General features: G+C 40.2%; 1 protein-coding gene across 1 annotated transcript in view; it reads right to left on the bottom strand.

Annotated features, from left to right (window-relative positions):
• Positions 1 to 2,598: 2,598 nt before the first annotated feature.
• LOC145439957 (uncharacterized) overlaps positions 2,599 to 20,836 on the bottom strand; it is a 60,173-nt gene continuing 41,935 nt past the window's right edge. The window contains exon 12 of the mRNA XM_080317625.1: positions 2,599 to 2,838. Within this exon, the coding sequence (XP_080173751.1) occupies positions 2,599 to 2,838 (240 nt within the window). The remainder of the gene's footprint in view (positions 2,839 to 20,836) is intronic.

The following is a 20,836-nucleotide window of genomic DNA, read 5'->3' as shown; positions in this document are numbered from 1 at the left end:
AAGATGTTAAAATTTCGAGGTGTAATACTATTTCCATTAACTCAATTGTGACAAAAAATACCCAGATAACTTGTTCAAGGTTTCTTTTGTTTCAAATCAACATGTGAATAATCAGTTATTGTGACAAGTTGAAATATCGTACCGAAGTTGCGAGTGGGAACAGTACGCGATTGTGTAAGTGTGAAGACAGCGAGATGGTGATCGTGTGATTAAATTAATCTGAAACGCAGTGGAGTGAAAGTTTACCCAACCTGTCTGGCAATCCTACTTCAAATCGCGATATGACTAAGTAGGTTGAAATATTCCGATTCAACTCATCGCATTGCAACTCGATCGTGTTATCTGCAAGCGGTTGTCAAGTTGGAAATGTTTACAACAATGGGCGATATTTCATTGATTGATTCTATTGTGTGTAGTAACACATTAAAATATCGCGATAGTAATTACTGAAACTCTCTTTGACAAACGTAAAGACAGGTCGCGAATAGAGTTGTAATGTTTCATTACTTGTTTCAAATCAATGTGCGTATAATCTCGAAATGTGACTGGGTGAAAGTTGGTAGTCATGTTTGTCAAACATATTTCAATTCGCGCAATGTCAAAGTCCAAATATTTCATTCTGGATTATTTGGATTTACCTTTAGTACATCCCGCGAATGGATTTAAAGTTGGCTAATTACCAAAATGATTGAATATTATCGGGTTAGAGATAGTTGGTATTGATTCTATAAGTGATAAAACAGCGGCGTGGAATGTGTGAATGATCCGATGCGGGTGAATGTTGGCGTCAGTAATATTCAGGTTACGTTCGATTCAACAGATCGCGTTTATAGGATTTGTCAAAGGATTTGAGTTGGGTCGAATCAATACATTCAAATACGATTCAACTTGATTTGTGTAGTGAGTTACATCTCAAGTTGACAAACTAACACATTGATTGAATATTTTCATGGATCTTATCACGCAACTAAAGTCAGCCACTATTCGAGAGGTGTGAAACATATAGCGATCGCGGGCAAGTGACAAATTGTTGGTTTTCGAATCACCGTCTGCGACGGTTCTGGTACAAACTAATTACCGAAACATTACCTTGTGAGCGGGCATGAGGGAAAATTGTTGGTTTTCGAATCACCGTCTGCGACGGTTCTGGGACAAACTAATTACCGAAATATTACCTTGTGAGCGGGCATGAGGGATTGCTATGTCTGAAGCATTATCCGGTGAGTGGTCGTCGGATTTTAAAATTATATCACGCCCTTTTGAATAAGCGTTCACTTCACAGAGGATTACGGCTAGAATAGAAATAAGTGACAATTTGTTGGTATTCAAGTCTCGCCGGTGGTGTATCTGTTATTCGACACTTATTACACTTATCACGAAATTAGAGTGAGAACATAAAGCATCAAGTTGTTGTTTTCGAATTTTGATGTCGAGGTGATAAATTTACGCATTCAATTATAATTCAACTTCGGTTGTGTATTGAGTGATAGATCGATATGCCGGAAGTGGTATCTTGTGAGTGATCGTAGGATTTTACAAATATTTCACATCTTTTTGAAGTGTTAGTTTGCGAACGCGGTTATTGTTGATATTCGAATCGCCGTCTACGCCGGCTCTGTGACAAACTAAATACCTGAAAGTACGACTTGTCACCGCAACCATAAGCCACCACACGAGAGATGTCTATACCCGAAAGTACGACATACCAACAACGAAGCCGCGTGCGACCGATCCCTATACTGTAAAGGGTTACCGTGCGACCACAAGACACAATAGCCGCTCACCACCCCCGCCATAAGAATTAAGTGCCGCTCACCACCCCCGCCATAAGAAATAAGTGCCGCTCACCACCCCCGGTTTTCCAGCCGCTCACGACCCCCGCCATAAGAAATAAGAGCCGCTCACCACCCCCGCCATAAGACGCAATAGCCGCTCACCACCCCTGCCATAAGACGAAAACGTTAGCATGCCACCCCCGCCATAAGACGAAAACGTTAGCATGCCACCCCCGCCATAAGACGAAAACGTTAGCATGCCACCCCCGGTTTCTCGTTAGCATGCGACCCCGCCCATAAGAACCAATGGCGCATCCTGACCGATCTATATAACTACTAACAAATGATCCAAACCTTACTACTAGCTTACTAATTCACTTTGAAATAGGCCTACTAAAAGTACACCAGACTTCTGCAGAAATAGTATGAATTTTCAATAAAAGTCATTTTGTTGCTGTTTATCACCAGCCTGTGGGGGGGGGTCCATGGCGGTCCAAAAGAGTTCGCGAAGACAAGAAGATTGAGAGCCACTGTAATAGTATGTTCATATTGAATATACTATTCAATTGTATATTCCGAAGATATGTACCTCCAAAAAGCTCTTCAAGTGGTTATGATTAGATTATAGACTACCTTTGCTTTCATTTCAGTTTTTTTGTTATATCTAGGCCTAAAATTCTTACTTAGAAACCGCTACTTCTAGTAGAAATTCATGATGTTGGTTCTACATTCAACTCGAATTCGAGAGAAAATTCGCGTTACTTCTGACAACGAAAACAGTGACCTGTTTAAACACCTATATGGTTCACATATTATCGTAACGCTACATCTTCCGCGTAAAAGCATTTGCGACTGAAGCAATTCCAAAGAAAGCTTCAAGCACTTTGACAACGACAATTTTAGCGGTGCTTGCAAGTAGGACATCGTTCTCTCTTATCCACTCAACCATGTTACTAAGCTCGAAATCAACTCCATAGATTTCGAAATGTTCAAATTTATCTTTCGGTCCAGATGTGAAAGCGTGGTTGAGTCTTTCGAAGCTGAATCTATTTTCCTCGCGAATCTTGAAGAAAAGAGGCATACATATTAGCAGGGTTGTAACCAAGTCACATGGTTCCGAGTCACGAGTCAATCTGACTTTTGTGGTTTTGACTCGAGTCGAGTCGAGTCATTTTCAATTCATCACCGACTCGAGTCCGAGTCCAAGTCACCGTTTTAAGGGTCAAGTCCGAGTCATAGTGTTATGACTCGAGTCGAGTCCAAGTCACAGTATTGAAGTCATGTTCAACTTATGTTTTCAATCCTGCTTGGGTGATATCGAATTCCTTGCTTGCCAAACATGCTTATTTTGTCCTTATCATAGTGTTGGCACAAGTTTATTTAGTTAGGCAGATAACAGGCAGTTCCTGGCCTCATATACCGATGCTACAGATAGACGAGACAGGCCGCCAATACGATAACGTTACTAATCTTAGAACTTTAAATCAAATATCTGTCTTGTCAGTCTGATATTTCACAAATAAAAGCATTCAGTTTTTATTGCGAGCACATCGACGACCGCTCACAAATAGCTTATAGAGAATAAACGAATTCACGTCTACATACTATCTGATAGAGAACCTACGAATTCACGTCTAGCTAGATACAAGCTGGTAAAGAATCAACAGATAAACGCTTATGTAGAGGTACAGTTTTGCTTTCACATCATATCAGGTGGTTGACCAGAAAAAAGGTCAACTTTCCTGCTCAGCTGTCGAAATAGTCGCCGGAGCGTTACTATAGTGCTGATTTACTGTTGTCTTAGTCGAATTTGCCCTACATTTACCAAAAAAATTCCCAAAAATGAGGACAGAATCTCAAAAAAGAGGCTACTTCTTAAAATTGTTAGATTATCTAAAAGATCTTAAATTTGGCTTAATTCCAACCAGTAGAAAGCAATGCTAAGAGAAAATATTTTGGATTAATTACAAATAGAGACTTTCAAAATATACCGGCTACCTCATGATATTGTTAAATTGTGTAAAAATATGATTCATAGAAAATTTGGCTCAATTCCAACTAGAAGAAGCGGAGTTATTAGAGTGGAATATTTTGGATATGAAAAAATAGTTTGAACCACACTGAAGAGCATTAGATACTCATCCATTCTAGTCGGCCAAAAATGCAAGGAATCATCGCCTTCATATCTACACATGAGCTATCAGTCTCTTCCAAGTAGGCTACTTGACCATCTGATAGTCATTTCCTTGGCGCTAATTGGACTTAATTGCTTCGATTGTTTGCTTGTATAATTGAAATGTCTTGAGTACTTTGATGGCGGAGGATCTATTACCTCTTCATCACTGGAAGATTTTGTACAATGCATTGCTCTTTGCTACTATGTACCATTGTCTTTTGCTTTTACGGCGGCGCATATCTGATATCAGGCGAGTGCAACGAAAGCAGTGGTGATAAATAGCGATGTCGACAGAATTCGTCACATGCGTTGATCTAACCATTGTGATTCGCAACTTTCTTCACCTTCAAGTCATATAAAATAAGGCGAGTCAATCAAAATATTGACTCGAGTCGAGTCGAGTCATTTTCCCATTTCAAGAAAATGACTAGAGTCAAGTCGAGTCACAAAAAAATCGTGACTCGAGTCTGACTGATTGATCAGCTAGACGCAGACACGACGGCACTAGTACGGCAATGCTATTCTCAAATCCACATTGTATTCGCGATTATTGGCGAGAAATGACCTACGATTGACATTTACATTTCAAAATACCAGTCTAGCAATCCACGTTCCCGATTGTTAGGTGACTTGCTGTCGTCCAAATACAGGCCTATGTTGTCGCTGAACGGGGGAATTGAGTAGGCTTAGTAGTAAAGTTAACCTAATTATATCGGCTGACAAGTTTCTCTGTCGATCAAGCTATTATCCCGGTGTGTACTCCGTATTAATTGAGTGACTTGCGTGCTTGCAATTAAAGTCTAATTATCTTCGCGCGTACTACACGCTCAGCCGTACGGCTAGTAAAGCCATCGAAAAGCACAGATTCGTGTACGACGTACACTGTTCACACCACACCTCTCTGTGGCGATCGCGATCGCCGCCGTCTATGCTACCGCCTAATTCCGCGCTTGTTCGTCCGCTGCGATCCTACCGACCGTGCGCATAATATCGTGAAAACCCAACAGAATCGCGCGTCTCTGGCCGGAACTAGGCGCTTGAAGACGGGCGGCGTTTGCCGGCTCATGAGCATTTACGAATTTCTTTCAATCATACCGTAAAAGAAACGCGATTTTCAGGCAATGTCTGTTCGTACATCTCCCACTCACCACAAATCCCTGTTATTAAACTAGATATATTTGCCACGGTGTGGACACGAGTGATCGCAATGATGACGTCACAATAGCCAAATTTGTAACGCAACCCCCCCTTTTTCGCGCTCTGGATACGCGCCTGCACCCACGTACCACTTCGAGGTTCTATACAGTGCTCGCGTAACACCTACATAATTTACGCACGCCGTAGGGCGATTTTTGACCTAAAAATCGGAGGATTTTGACCTCACATACGCAATCGTACTACTTATATTCGTTTCTGGTAGGGACTGCCTGTCCTTACGAAAAAGCGTGTTTCACCTAAAAACCGACAACTTTTGACATGAAAAAACTTTATTTTAACGATATCTGGCCCAGTAGTTACACCACGTATTATGGTAGAGTTAATTAAAATTAATTGTAGTACAACGAAATATACATTCTTACATTCTCGGGCCGAAAGTGTCTGTCTGACAACACTGAAGCTGTGCGTACACTGCTGGTGACACAACACGTTGCTTCATACTAGGGTGGAGTGAAAATGACTTTTTTTTTCAAATAAAAAAAGGCCTTCCTCAATCCTGACAAATGACCTAAAACTTCAATTAAAAGTGACTTTAGGGTGTTGCCCCCATTTTCCAGCCATCAACCCCCCAATTTCTGCGCGTGGGGGGGGGGTAAAATAGCCCATCTCGGCAACCACTGGTCTTAGAGTAATGATATATAGCTCAAAATCTGCGGAAGCATCATGTTTCTATCCGTCTTCTGGAGAAAGTTTTCTCTATTGTGAACACAAAATGAGTTATAGCCAGGCCGTGTTATTTTTGGCATATGCCAAAACTGCCAAAAATAACTTATTTTTGGCATTTTTCGATTTTTATTTTTGGCAGTTCTGGCATCGTCCCCTAAATAGATAGTTTCAGCCTCGAATTAGTCACAAAAACGCTTTATTTGGGCTAGTTTGTCAAAAGACACCACAAAATGTGCAGCATCCACGTATAATCACCCAGCAAACACAAAACCGTAAAAGGATAATCCGGGATCATCTCGATTAGGTTCTGATTTTCTAAGTGTCGGGGGAATGTCTAAAATACGTAGTAGGGTTGTCTTGTGGTTATATTCAATCAGAATAAATTCCAACTCGGTGTTGTTCCATGGCATGCGTTAGACTTCATTATATCGCGTTGTTAACCTAATAATGCGAATTTTCTATCGCTTGCGGGTATGTCTAAAAGATGTAGAAAGGATAATGTTTGTGTTACATTCAATTACGATAAATCACTATCCAGTTTTGTTCGATCTCAAGCGGTACTTCGTTATATCCATTAGAAAACAATGTTCTACCTTCGTTTTATTGCGTGAGGATGTCACCGGTGTTGAATATTCGTGTTGTTGCTCTAAGGCCGAACAGTTTCGTTTTCTTCTGATATATATGATCTTCATTAGATATATATTCGCTCTTTCGGTAATCTCGTATGTTCAACGAGTATGGAGAATAGTTTTATTCAGAGAATAACTAAATAATGAGATGTTGTACGTTTAGGAATATGATTATCGATGCGTGACTTCTAGAATATATCGGCGATTCAAATTTACGTCATCGCGCGTGACAAAGATTTGACTCGCAACAGGTAGCAGCCAGGCATAGTTCGCTCTTTCTGTATGGTAAATGCCGTAAATATATAGGAATTGTGACTGAATGAGGTAGCGGGTAAAAGGTATATATGCAGTAGCATATAGCTTATGGGGTATTTCGAATTGCCTGTAGTATATGACGCCTAGAGCTGTTTGACTTTCTTCAAACCAGGCGTAGACATAACTGTAGAAAAGTCTCAACGTTTCCAGGTTAGAATTATAGAGCTAAACCGTTTTTTCCGAATTAGATTACAATTATATTACTGGCATTTCGCTCTAATTTAGTGAAATTAGACCACTAGAATTATCTAGTTGTCCAAGTCGCTTCAAACATCTGAATTACCGGTAGGCCTACCTTCTATACCTATATCATAATATTTATGCTTGAATTTTCTAGGCCTATAAGTCATATAGATACATACCTGTAGAACACTGATTCGTAGGTTACCTGCCTTGGTACTGGCATCCTGATTTTATAAAAGTTGGTGCAAGAATGGACATTTTCAACTTGATGTTGATTAATGGAGCAAAATTTGATATTTGAATGCAATTATACCTCGAATCCAGTGACAAGATTATTAATCGTTGAAACCAAACGCAGCTTGTTTATGTTGGCCCAGAGAATTTCGCTAGCCAGTCCATATTGATAGAATATGGTCACAGTAAGATAATATTTTGGGCTATTTTACATGAACTTTACAACATTTGATTTGATATGTCCGGTAAAACATTTGTTATTCTGCTTTCGAATAAGACCTAAATTGCTGGTTTCAATGTTAACTGTGTTTGTCAAAGGCTGTAAAGGTAATTTCTTTTCCATGTTAGATGTTTGTTTGTTTGTGGTGTTCATGGTGGTGGTTCGACTACACTGGTCATTTTACACCAGGCCGGTTCTTATTATTATTCCGTATCTGCCCGATTACCAGTGAACTCGGCACTTGGTGAATTCGGCCGCACAAACTCGGCACTTGGTGAATTCGGCCGTGGTAGATCTCGTAGCGGTACCGGTCACCATGATTGGTTACTGGACTGTTTTCTGGTGAACTTGGCACTTTGAGTGGTTGGCAATGTTGTACGGGGGTCAGGGCATGCGTAGATCACACAGTCACGGCGTGATTAGATCACAGATTGCGTAACCGCGGGGAAATAACGCGACACTCTTCACTTGGTGAACTCGGCCCTTGGAGGAATTGGCACTAGAACACCTTCGCATTAGAAATGCATTTAAATGAATGAACAGTATCAAAAAGGAAATTTAAACGTGTCGTGGCTCGCGGTAGATCTCGTAATCTTGGGATCCTTCAACCCTGTTATCGAGACACCCTAACCCAGAGTGGAATCGTCTCTCCAAAAGCAAAAAATAGTTTATTTTGACGTGATCATGCGAAACATTTGTTGATGAGGAACACTGGCTTGTGATCGATAAACGAAGAAGCGCCGCTTGATGTTCCACAGCTTCGATCTCACATACAACGACAAGATCCATCTTCTCAAAACTTGCACGACACAGGCCCGTCACTCGCGCCATCGATTCCAAGCAGACCGCGCGTGGTCGGTATATGAGCGCTGCGTCATTTCCTGCGGCTACGCAATCCGTGATCTAATCACGCCGTGACTGCGTGATCTACGGATGCCCTGACATCCTTACAAGATTGATGAATCACTTGATAATACTATTATTAGTTTAATAATTCATATTAATAGCCGAGTTCACCAAGTGCCGAGATCATCGGCAACCATCTGCCCACTTATAGCACGGCCCACTCCTAGGCTTTTTAAGACATGGCTATGCGGATCAGATGGCGAGGAGGAGCCTAGATAAACGGCCAACACTTCGGTAGGAATTATGGAGTCGACGTGTCAGGCTCGAACCCGCAATTCATTGGTGTTTAGCTATAATGGAACGTACAACTACGTTACCTCGCCATACCTTGTAAAATGGGACCGTAGCATTTGGCATTTCGTGTGGCAATTGACTTTTGTGTGGAAAATTGTGCTCGTTTTAGAACTTATCCGAAACTTTTATTCCGCCATAGATTGTATATGATAAAACGATATCGGAATTGATCCTAGAAGAATTCCAAAGCCACTCACCACAAAGGAGGATTTAAAGAAGTTTGATGACATATTGAATGAAAGCATAAGCCTTTGCAAAATATGTGGTATGTTGAATCTGTTTTGTTATTTTTAAATACTTTGTTGTGCCGATAGCAGACGGTATATATAAACGTAAGATGTGGAAACTATCAAGGTGTTATGTTTATTATTTTCAGAAATTCAGTCAGTCAAAGTGGACGATCGTATTGCTTGGATTATATTTAGGCTTATTTTAGCATCTTTGAGATGCAACTCTGAGCGTGGACGGTCATGAACAGTCAACTAATTCTGTTCCTATATTGACATATCAGACATTTGCACTCGTACCGTTGGCGGCGACAATATTGGTCAGTCAGCAAGAAGCATCATGAAGAAGGTTGCCAGTCTGGTGTAATTATAGCAGAGTCGGAAAGAATGGGAAATACACTTTCATCAACCTCCATTTGAACAAGATCACATATAGTAAAAGACATTCATGATATGCTGCAAATGTGACTGTGTTCTTTGTCTAGTCACCCCACTCATGTAACTATTGAGGCTTCATGCCAGGGTTGTAACCAAGTCACAAGGCTCCGGGTCGCAAGTCAATTTCACTTTTATAGTTTTGACTCGAGTCATTTTCAATTCACCACCGAGTCAAGTCAAGTCAGCGAGCAGAGGGCCGAGTCCGAGTTATGGTATTATGACTCGAGCCAGAGTATAAGTCATTGTGTTAGCTGCTTAGTTTCCAATTTAGGTCTTGTTAAACCAACTTATTATATTTTTTTGTGATATCGAGTGGGTCGCATTTATAATATACGAATTTTCCTTACTTTTAGCAGTTTCTGGCCGCATTTTCAAATACCAGTATCAATGGCGAAATCCCAATAGCGATTTGCTGTACTATTCTTTGAAATAATCATGAAATGTCGGTCTTGGCCGTCTGAGTCTCAAGTCATGCGCAATGAGTCGATTCATTTCCGTACTTTGAGAAGATGACCTGAGTCAAGTCGAGTCAACAAAAAATCGTGACTCGAGTCTTACAACCCTGCTTCATGCAATGAGCATTTACTTTGAAGATAAATAGTAATTAAATAACTGGTTGGTGGTACAAAATTTTAATACTGCTTTCAAAAGTACCTTCATGATAAACGTTATTGAAACCCGAAGAACTTTTCGCGCGCCAATTAAAGAGCTACCGGCACGATAAAGGACGCAAAACAGAGTTGAATTCAAAATCAGATGGAGAATTATGACGCATTAATGTCGAATGTAGAAATAACATCAATGGAGCCAGAGCACAGCAACAATGCAGTGTATAACAACGGTCGCGTAAAACAGTATGACAGCGTGACACAATTCTTTATTTATTTATTATAGTGGTGCCCACCGTAAATACTATTTTATTCAAGTCCAAATTTTTCGATGGCAATAACTCCGCTTCCACTTGTTTGAATCGAACCAAATTTGATGAACATCGTTTCTATACATAACCTAACACTTTCATGGGGTGAACAGAAAATTTTCAAATTTTTTCTATTTATTTTTATATAATAAATATAAAATTTCTTTTCCTGTAGCAATGCGGCTACTGGTTGGAATTGAACCAAATTTGGTGTGTAGGCTTGAATTAGGTAATCTAACAATTTTATCAAGTAGCCAGAACGATTTCAGAAAAAACCTAACAATTTTATCAAGTAGCCAGAACGATTTGAGAAAAAAAGTCATTTTTTTAAGAGCCCTAATGTCCATGTCAGAGAAACGTTTTAGGGTAGGCCTACTCTCATGTCTCGCAGCGTTCTCTACATAATTGTTAATTGCGATACAAACTGTAATTGTATTGGTAAAGCCATCCAACTTCGAATTGTAAAATGTTGGGAGTCTTGATATCAAATTTTTGAAATGTGCACTTTGAGAAGATTTCGGAATCTGTCAAATTATACATATTTCATGCATATTTCATCTATTTGGGACTCGATCAACGTAAAAGAATTGGTAATTATTTTATACAATATATTGTATTTGTAGTTGAAGTATAGTAATAATTCTTATGGTTACCGCACTTGTAACGATTCACGGCCATAACTGGAATAATTAGAATGATGTAACTTTCAAATTGTCATGCATTTTGCAACAACATTGTTCTCAATTTTCAAGGTGCTGACCATTGGAGGAAGAATCACCATTAAGCCGGGAATTCACGATCCGTAAACGCGGCCTGAAGCGGAAGCGACAGAGAAGAGGAACGAAGAAAAAAAAGGAGCAGAAATAGCAAGAGTGTGACAAGTCGCGTCCGTTCGCTTTAATGCGTATTTCCATCCGCGAAGCGCGTAGTAGTAGGTGAGAAAACTAATGGGCGTTTGGTTAGCGGTTATATAAGGTTGACTCCAGCGCTGTATTTGCTAAATGTTGCGGTGAAATAGGGGTGGTGTCATTTGGTATCAATATTGTCTATTAAAAGACCATTTGTTAGTGGTCATGGATCTGTTCGGCCAGTATTCAGTAATTTCTGATGGTCACTTCCCGGCTTCTGTTCTCTAACCCCTCATGATTGTTATTCTGCTTCTAGTAAGACTGTCGATTCTAATGTTTTATCATTTGTCGGAGGTTTCGCTCGCTTTACTTACAACGTTTTGCTCTCTGCTAGGTCAATTACTTTCCTGGCTGAGTATCGCTACAGCCTAAGAAACTGCACTAATTCTCATTTTAATGTCTTGCTGGTTATCTTGCTGTCAATTCTAATAATTTGTTAATGTCCATACCAGTGCAGCCACTCAAATGTTTTGTTCTCTGTACGCAATATTGTTAGGTCTTCAGCTTTCCTGGCAGAGTATCATTCCACTTTCTAGAATTGAGTATATATCTCTCCAACTAGCTGCCAAATAACTGATTCATTTGGATTGTTGAATTGATCATTTTTGACAGAATGTGAAGAAATTTTAGTCAAGAATTCTTTTTGTGTTAGTGGCTGTTTTCAAAGATTGCTGAAGTAGTCATCGTTCGTTTCATTTTTTACACCGGCATTATTTACTTGCCAATTCCGTTTTGGAATAAATTACCGCAAATGTGATTAATATGTAGTAGATAATGTGGTGTGTGTGTGTGTACGCAGCCGTGATCAGGTTATGCCCAGTGGTAGGTTATTATATCAGGATATTCTTCTAATGTAGGATCTACATTCTACTCACCATGTTTAAAGGCTGTAGCATCTACATAATATTTACATTATTGAAGGACATGGAAAAGACATTGAATTGAGTCGACACAAAATCCCCCTTTCTACTACCTGCCGAGCTCTAATATCTACTATATCGGACTCCGCTTTCTACATCTTTGGTCTGTACTGTGTTTACTGGGCAGTGCCAACAAACAATAAGAAGAAGAAAAAACCTAACGATTTCATAGGTTAATAATATCAAACGAAACCACAAAATGTGCAGTATCCATCGGACTCGGTGCCAATAAGCAAAAAAAAAGAAAGAAAAGCCTAACAAACACGCTCAACAGCTGATTGTTACAGCTGTTGAATAGACTTAAATCGTTTGCACTGTAACAGTGCTTTCAAACACAGGTCACCTAAGTTTCTCCCAAATTCATTTCTCGCCCAGCGAATCTGGGAAATATCGGCTTCAACAGTAGCCGTTGAGGGAATGATTGTTGCCAGTCATCCACAAAAGGTTTTCAGAGCTTCAAAATCTTTGGAGGGCATCATGAAAAGAGACTACTTCGCCAGTGCCATCGATCTCATCGCGGAAAGAATTCTCTTCCCGATCCTTTTCCGGAAGTTTCCTGTGTTGTCTCTCAACACATTCTATTTAGTAGCCCGACTATCATTTCTCCTTCAGTCTACCGATATATTTTCGGAGGACTTTTGTCACTTCAGGTGGCTTTAATATTACCAACTCGCATGGAAGAGTCCTGGAAAGGTTAGCTTGTTTAAGAACATTGACGCAACAAGACTGTCTGGCAAAACGAGACTATGCAGCTCAGAAATAGCCAGACAGTTTGTTGCGTCACAATGTTCAACTCGATCACAATGCAAAAATCGTGGTTGATTTTGGGGGTTCCAGCACCATGAGCAGAATATAATTCATATTTTAATAATCAGTACTGCGGCAGCTTCTCATTGATACCCGTTTTATCAAATTTAGTGCTCGACAAGCCGGTCAAAAATGGTCGTAAAATTGCCTTTGGACAAATGGAAAGTATGGCGTGAACCAAATGCAGTCAGCCGTTCAATCACGCTGTGCCCACACGATTTGGGACACCATGCTTTCACCCCTAATGGGTGGGCTGGACCCAGATTAAGAAACCTGCCTTTCACAAACGCTCTTCTCGCTTGTAACGCGGTCCTGTTGACACAACACCATGAACGAAATACACTATTTGGCAGGCCGCGTTATTTTTGGCATATGCCAAAAATTGCTTATTTTTGGCATTTTCAAATTTTTATTTTTGGCAGTTTTGGCATCTGGCTCCTGAAATGCCAAAAATAACACGGCCTGGTTATAGCCATATTAAAAATATATTCACAACACAGTCCTTTAAAATCGGTTCAAAACATCATCATGAAACACTCTTATTTAACGACTTATTAAAAATGCATTCTTTTGTCAAGTTTTTTCATCAGTTTACGAGACTTAATTTTTCGGCGAATGAGGCCATCTCGTCTTTGAAATCCCGAATCTTGTCCTGATGCTTCTGTTACGAGCTTTACATGATGTTCCATGCATTGTTTGATTGTGGCATGGATGAAACAAAATCAGAGGCTTCTCGCGGCATTCTTCCAACTCTGCATCAGTTAAGTGCTCAATCGCTGGAGAAAGTTGTTGATATAAGGTTCAATATCAACCAACTCGTGGTATACCTTTGCTTCCAAGTTCAACTTTGGGACGCAGAATAAACGAACAGGACCGCAGTTCAATTGGTTGGAACCGCTATGACCAGGCCGTGTTATTTTTAGCATTTCAGGAGCCAGATGCCAAAACTGCCAAAAATAAAAATCTGAAAATGCCAAAAATAAACAATTTTTGGCATATGCCAAAAATAACACGGCCTGCCAAATAGTGTATTTTGTTCATGGTGTTGTGTTAACAGGACCGCGTTACAAGCGAGAAGAGCGTTTCTGAAAGGCAGGTTTCTTAATCTGGGTCATGTCCACCCATTAGGGGTGAAAGCATGGTGTCCTAAATGGTGTGGGCACAGCGAAATTGAACGGCTGACTGCATTTGGTTTACGTCATACTTTCCATTTGTTCAAAGGCAATTTTACGACCAGTTTTGATCGGCTTGTCGAGCGCTAAATTTGATGAAGCGGGTATCAATGAGAAGCTGCCGCAGTGCTAATTATTAAAATATAAATTATATTCTGCTCATGGAACTGGAACCCCCAAAATCAACCACGATTTTTGTATTGTGATAGAGTTGAACTTGTGACCCAACAAACTGTCTGGCTATTTCTGGGCTGCATAGTCTCGTTTTTGCCAGACAGTCTTGTTGCGTCAATGTTCTTAAACAAGCTAACCTTCCCAGGACTCTTCCATGCGAGTTGGTAATATTAAAGTCACCTGAAGTGACAAAAGTCCTCCGAAAATATATCGGTAGACTGAAGGAGAAATGATAGTCGGGCTACTAAATAGAATGTGTTGAGAGACAACACAGGAAATTCCTGGAAAAGGATCGGGAAGAAAATTCTTTCCGCGATGAGATCGATGGCACTTGCGAAGTGATCTCTTTTCATGATGCATGGAAGCCGGTTCGGCCCTCCAAAGATTTTGAAGCTCTGAAAACCTTTTGTGGATGACTGGCAACATTCTTTCCCTCAACGGCTACTGTTGAAACCGATATTTCCCAAATTCTCTGGGCGAGAAATGAATTTAGGAGAAACTTAGCTGACCCGAGTTTGGATGCACTGTTACAGTGCAAACGATTTAAGTCTATTCAACAGCTGTAACAATCAGCTGTTGAGCGTGTTTGTTAGGCTTTTCTTTTTTTTTTTGCTTATTGGCACCGATTCCGATGGATACTGCACATTTTGTGTTTCGTTTGATATTATTACCCTATGAAATCGTTAGGTTTTTTCTTCTTATTGTTTGTTGGCACTGATTATACGTGGATGCTGCACATGTTGTGGTGTCTTTTGACAAACTAGCCCAAATAAAGCGTTTTTGTGACTTATTCGAGGCTGAAACTATCTATTTAGAGGACGATGCCAAAACTGCCAAAAATAAAAATCAAAAAATGCCAAAAATAAGTTATTTTTGGCAGTTTTGGCATATGCCAAAAATAACACGGCCTGGCTATGACTCTCAATGTCCAGGAGTGAATTTTATTCAGCAGCATGTTTTCGAATCGCCAGCACATTGGTCACACCCAATTGAAAAACACTACGTGGAAGTGTATCTTGTTGGCCAGTTACTCAATTCAAAAAGCTCTCGCCACCACTTATGGCCTTTCAAAAGCTCCCATCGGAAATTGTTAGTGACTTAAGTAAGGACCAGTTATATGCTTATAAATGTGCTGGGCAATTATTCAAGGAAATGCTGATGATGATCTGGCTTACTTGGAGGTTGGACCACCGGTTGCGTATTCAAGATGGCTAACTTAAGGATGCAGTGCAGAGTTTTACGGTATTATGTAACAGTTTGTTTTTGCCTTGAAGTATATTTTCCGACTTGGTTTGAAATCAAGGGAAACAAACATCTTCAACTTGATTAAACAGGTTTTGAATTTCTCTGACCGAAACGTTCGAAAAATTGCTTCGAATGTGGTGATAAGAAACGGTTATTCCGCACACCCTGAAAATATTATGATTGCAATGCTGGTAGATGATAATGAAGACATACGAAATAAGGGTGTGACCAAGGTGCTTGCGTTTCGAAAACATGCCGCTGAATAAAATTCACTCGTGGACATTGAAAGTCATAGCAGTTCCAACCAATTGAACTGGAGTCCTATTCGTTTATTCTGTGTCCCAAAGCCAAGGCATACCACGAATTGGTTGATACTGAACCTTATCAACAACTTCCTCCAACGATTGAGCACTTAACTGATGCAGAGCTAGAAGAATGCCGCGAGAAGCCTCTGAATTTGTTTCATCCATGCCACAATCAAACAGTGGAACGACATGTAAAGCTCGAAACAGAAGCATCAGCACAAGTTTCGGGATTTGAAAGGCGAGATGGACTCTCAATTGCCAAAAAATGTAGTCTAGTAAACTGATGAAAAAAATTGACACAAAAATGCATTTTCAATAAGCCGTTAAATGTGGGTGTTTCATTATGTTTTGAACCGATTTTAAAAGGACTGTGTTGTGAATATATTTGTATTATGGGCCCATTATTCGGTATTGTCAGTGTGTTACTTTTAGTTTCAAAAAAACTGATGACAGATCACAATTCGTCAGAATAAATGCTGAATTTCAACAAAAATGTGCGTATATATTGTTTTTTGGCTATAACTCATTTTGTGTTCACAATAGATAAAACTTTCTTCAGAAGACAGATAGAAACATGATGCTTCCGCAGATTTTGAGTTATATATCATGACTCTACGGCCAGCGGTTGCCGAGATGGGCCATTTTACCCCCCCACGCGCAGAAATTGGGGGGTTGGCGGCTGGAAAATGGGGGCAACACCCTGAAGTCACTTTTAATTGAAGTTTTAGGTCATTTGTCAGGATTGAGGAAGGCCTTTTTTGATTTGAAAAAAAAAGTCATTTTCACTCCACCCTACTTCATACTGACAATGTTGTCATGCATCACAATGTTTCATCATGCGCTTCTTGATAAAATAACCATGCAATGTCAAGCAGTCTTGCTTCAGTTATGATATTGCGGTACGCTGAGCATAAACACTATATCAATTGTCAACTTATTTGTTTCGTTTGATAGTTTATGATCCACGATGAGCAGACAATGGGCCGCCTACAACGGTAGGCTTATAAAGTGGGCAAAAAGCTGTAAATATCAAAATCTACGATACAAACGAAATGGAGAGGTCCACAAAATTTGGAGTTTGCAAACAATTTTGACAATTTTTTTACTTAAAGCTCAATTTTGTAAAGCAAAATCGCCCTAGTAATAACAAATTCTATTAAACTAGGCATTACCAGCCCGGGTTGATGAGATGCATGGAATTGTTTTTTCACCACTAGCCAAAAAACTTCAAAATCAATCCAGCTGAACTAACAACTTCCTTCGGTCACTATAAAAAAACAGAATCTACTCGCGTACCACCTGGTCGACCTTCACGTACCACAGGTTGGGGACCACTGGCCTAACGAGATAACAACAACTTGCTCAATAAATGATGCGCCATTTGCTTGCTACGTCATAATTACGGCAAGTTTTTGTGGCAGCTAAATCCGCGGATAGTTGCATTATTTATTTATTTTTGACAAAAGTTGCATTAAAAGACCACATTTTGCTCGGTTGACTAAAAAAAAGGTCAATTTACCGGCTCAGCTCCCGAAATACCAGTGTTGGGATGACTCGAGTCATGACTTGACTCGAGTCAGACTCGAGTCACCTTTTTCGTATGACTTGACTTGACTCGAGTCACTTTGCTAAAATGACTTGACTTGACTTGACTCGGCGTATCAGAAATGTGGATTGACTCGTGACTCGAACCAAAATTCACGAGTCAATTTCAAGTCATCAAGATCGGTTTCGATAAAAATCACTGTATCTTCCATATGTTCGGATTGTTCGCGAAACTCTGGTGTAACCCTTGAAAGCGCCCAATCATTCAATGATCGTGTTTTACTGATCCTCCATTGTTCTCTCACAAATAAATTGACCGCAAACGAAGTGATCGAAACCTACAGTTTACGTTGTCGTAAACTAGTAATAAAGTAATGTAATAGCAAAATATCCATTTATGTTCTCTGTTCTCACCTTAGCCTAAACCTCTTGCTTTATTGAAATTGAATTCGAATATAGTTTATAATATACTCCTCAACCATCGGCGCGGGCTCGAATTGTATTGCATATTGTATTGCATCTTATCAATTGGTTTCTCTATTTTGGCTGGTAACAAAAAAACTGAGGCTATGCAATTACTTACGTAGTTGAACAGTTCTACGTGTATGTGAGCAATACAGCGCCTTCTTGCGTGTATATTTAACTCTATATTCGTTCATGGGTTCAGAATCAATGACCACTCAATCTGTATTTCAGACAGCTAGTAAAATGCAATGACGTAGGCCTATTCATGTCTCATACCTCGAAAAGGCAACTTGACTTGAATTGTGACTTGACTCGTGACTTGACTCGAGTCACCTCCAAAAATCGAGTGACTTGACTTGACTCGAGTCACCTTCGAAAATCGATTGACTTGACTTGACTCGAGTCAAAATGTGCAATGACTCGAAATGACTCGTGACTCGAAGGTAGTGACTTGATCCCAACACTGCGAAATACCCGTACTTCGGTGCTGATTTACGGTGTTTCAGTCGATTTTGGCCGTGTATTTCACCAAAACCGAAAAAGTTGCAAGGAGTTGCATGAAAGAAATGGACAAAAGTTACAAAAAGTTGCACTATAAGATTCCTTCAAACAGCTCAAAACAGCATTCTACATATCTTACGAGTATTTAGGAAGCTGCCGGAAGCTGTAAAAAAAAGTTGCAAAAACTTGCTTTAGTCATGATGTACCCATTGCCGAACTTTCTAGGGGACGATTTATCGCATCCAACGATTTGCATTCTTGCCAGGTCCGTAACAGTCGCACCCCAAACAGGTTGGTGAGAGCGTAGTAGTAGTAGTAGTAGTAGTAGTAGTAGTAGAACTAACATAAATTATAGAGTATTTTCGTGAGATTTGATTAACTTGAACTTTGTTTCGGGCTTCACGATTAAAATGTCTCTTGATGGCTTGATTCTGAAATGCATACCTCTCACCCCCATGAAGAAAGTATGCATCATTTACAGCAATAGGCATTTGGGTGCTGCGCCACGACATACCAAAATACAAATGCAGTTTCGGTTAACGTACAACTCCAAGAACTGTATTACTAAAGAAAGACCTTGGCCAAAACTTTCAGCATGTGTCCATTGTAAATAGCCGCGCTGGGTGTGCGTGACTAATAGTCCTATCCTTATAATCTGAGCCCACAATAGAAATGCCACCCGGGTCAACCAGAGGAATGAAGACATTACAAGCATTTTTGTGTGCGTCTCACGAAAAGTTTTTCTTCTCGTCATCTACGTTTTGGTGACCACAATATCTTCTGATTATATAACAGACCGGAGGTCACGAATTAACAACACAGTAAATACAACTACATACCGGATGTTATGATTATGAATGACCTGCCCCCAGCTCCGCAGGTAAATCTGACTATCGGGGGATGAGAGAGGATTAAAAATGAATAGTAATATAATGCGATTACTAATATTATATACGATAATTCAGTCTTCAACTTGAAAATTGTCCACCTTATTGGGACGAATTGCAGTGGCGGCTCGTCCTATAGGGCAACTGGGGCATTGCCCCACCTAAAATTCTGTTAAATAACAATTCTTTACCATTTATAGACGAACAGCAATCTATATATACCGAAATCACAGCAAAAATCGTATTCTTCTTGTCCTTTCGCTTGTAAATGCCCATATATAGCGAAGTCTCTGCGAAAATCGAATTCTCTTCCGTGTTTTCGCTTTGCGAATGCCTAGCCGGGGCATGCCCCGGTAGCGCTCATAACAAGCTTTCACTGTCTATTCTCTTAAAGCCGCGCACAATAAAGAAACAGTGATTTACTCTCTCCTATTCATAAAATTACCGAGCAACCGGGGCAACATAGCCTGGTCGCCCTTAAGGTGTGATGTAACAATCGTATATATACCTGAGCTCGGTTACCGTCATATGCGTTTAGTCGACCTTTGCTGGTATAGGTCGATTTTGATGGTGTTTCACACCATGATAATTCTTGAAACTTGGTTTGTCATGTCGTGATGGTGGTATTTAACACTGTCCCAAGGTTCAGGGTTTTTACTTAAAGTTTAGGGTAGTAATTCCGTTTCCGAAGTTGAGTGTGTGCTGATCCGTCATGTATCGCAAACAGATTTTACTCAAAAGCCGGTATTGGTATCCATTGATTTTGACGATGTTCCATACCGAGATCGGTCATGACATTTGGTGCGGTAAGTCTTAATGTTAGTATCGAACGCTGTACCAAGTTTCAAGTTTTTCACTGTACTGTGTTAGTGGTAATTTCGTTTCCTAAGTCGAGTGAGAGCTGACTCGTCATTTATCGCAAACATATTTTACGCAAAGCCGGTATTGGTCTCCACTGATTTTAACGATGCTCCTTACCTAGATCCGTCATGAGCTTTTGCATGGTATGTCTTGATTTTAGTATCGAAAGCTGTGCCAAGTCTCAAGGTTGGCACTCAATGATTAGGGCAGCAATTTCGTTATCAAGGTCGAGTATGGTAGAGATGTGCGCTGATCTGACACTTAGCCTACCTAACGCATTGCGGATTTCACGCAAAAGCCGGTGTATCTGTGTTAACGCTAACTGTGTTCCATACTGAGATAGGTGATAAGATGATGATATCATGAAACAGTTTACTAACGTCCTCGGTTTGCATTCAAATATTTACTTTTATTTTATATTCTCCAATGTCAATTTCACCGTGAAATTGTGGCCTTCAGGCCATTTGCTTACAATTACAACCCCTGTCAAGCGCGATAGCTGTTTCGTTTTCGATGGCGGCTAACAGCTGATCGCTTGATCAGCCTATTCCTCAGTAAATTTTACGCAAAATTCGGTGTTGGTATGTTCGTATTAATTTTGACAGTGAACCATACCGAAAACGGTCATGAGGCTACTTCTCGGTGATTTCATGTAACAGTGTACCAAGTTTTCGACTTTCATCCACGTATTTATTCGGTAATATATTTTCCAAAGGCGATTTTGCAGCAGACATACAGACACTAGACCGTAAGCCGTATGTGTCGTGTGACAGTCTCCAGCCTCAAGGCCAAAATCTCCTATGCTGTACCGGGACCGAATTTCCGAGGCTGCCGTCCGTAGTTTTT

This window comes from Botryllus schlosseri, chromosome 5 (genome assembly GCF_051294905.1).
Source record: "Botryllus schlosseri isolate E-star chromosome 5, Bs_hap1, whole genome shotgun sequence".
Lineage (NCBI taxonomy): Eukaryota > Metazoa > Chordata > Ascidiacea > Stolidobranchia > Styelidae > Botryllus > Botryllus schlosseri.
Note: the sequence above shows the minus strand (reverse complement) of the source record. Positions and strands in the feature narration are given on the sequence as shown.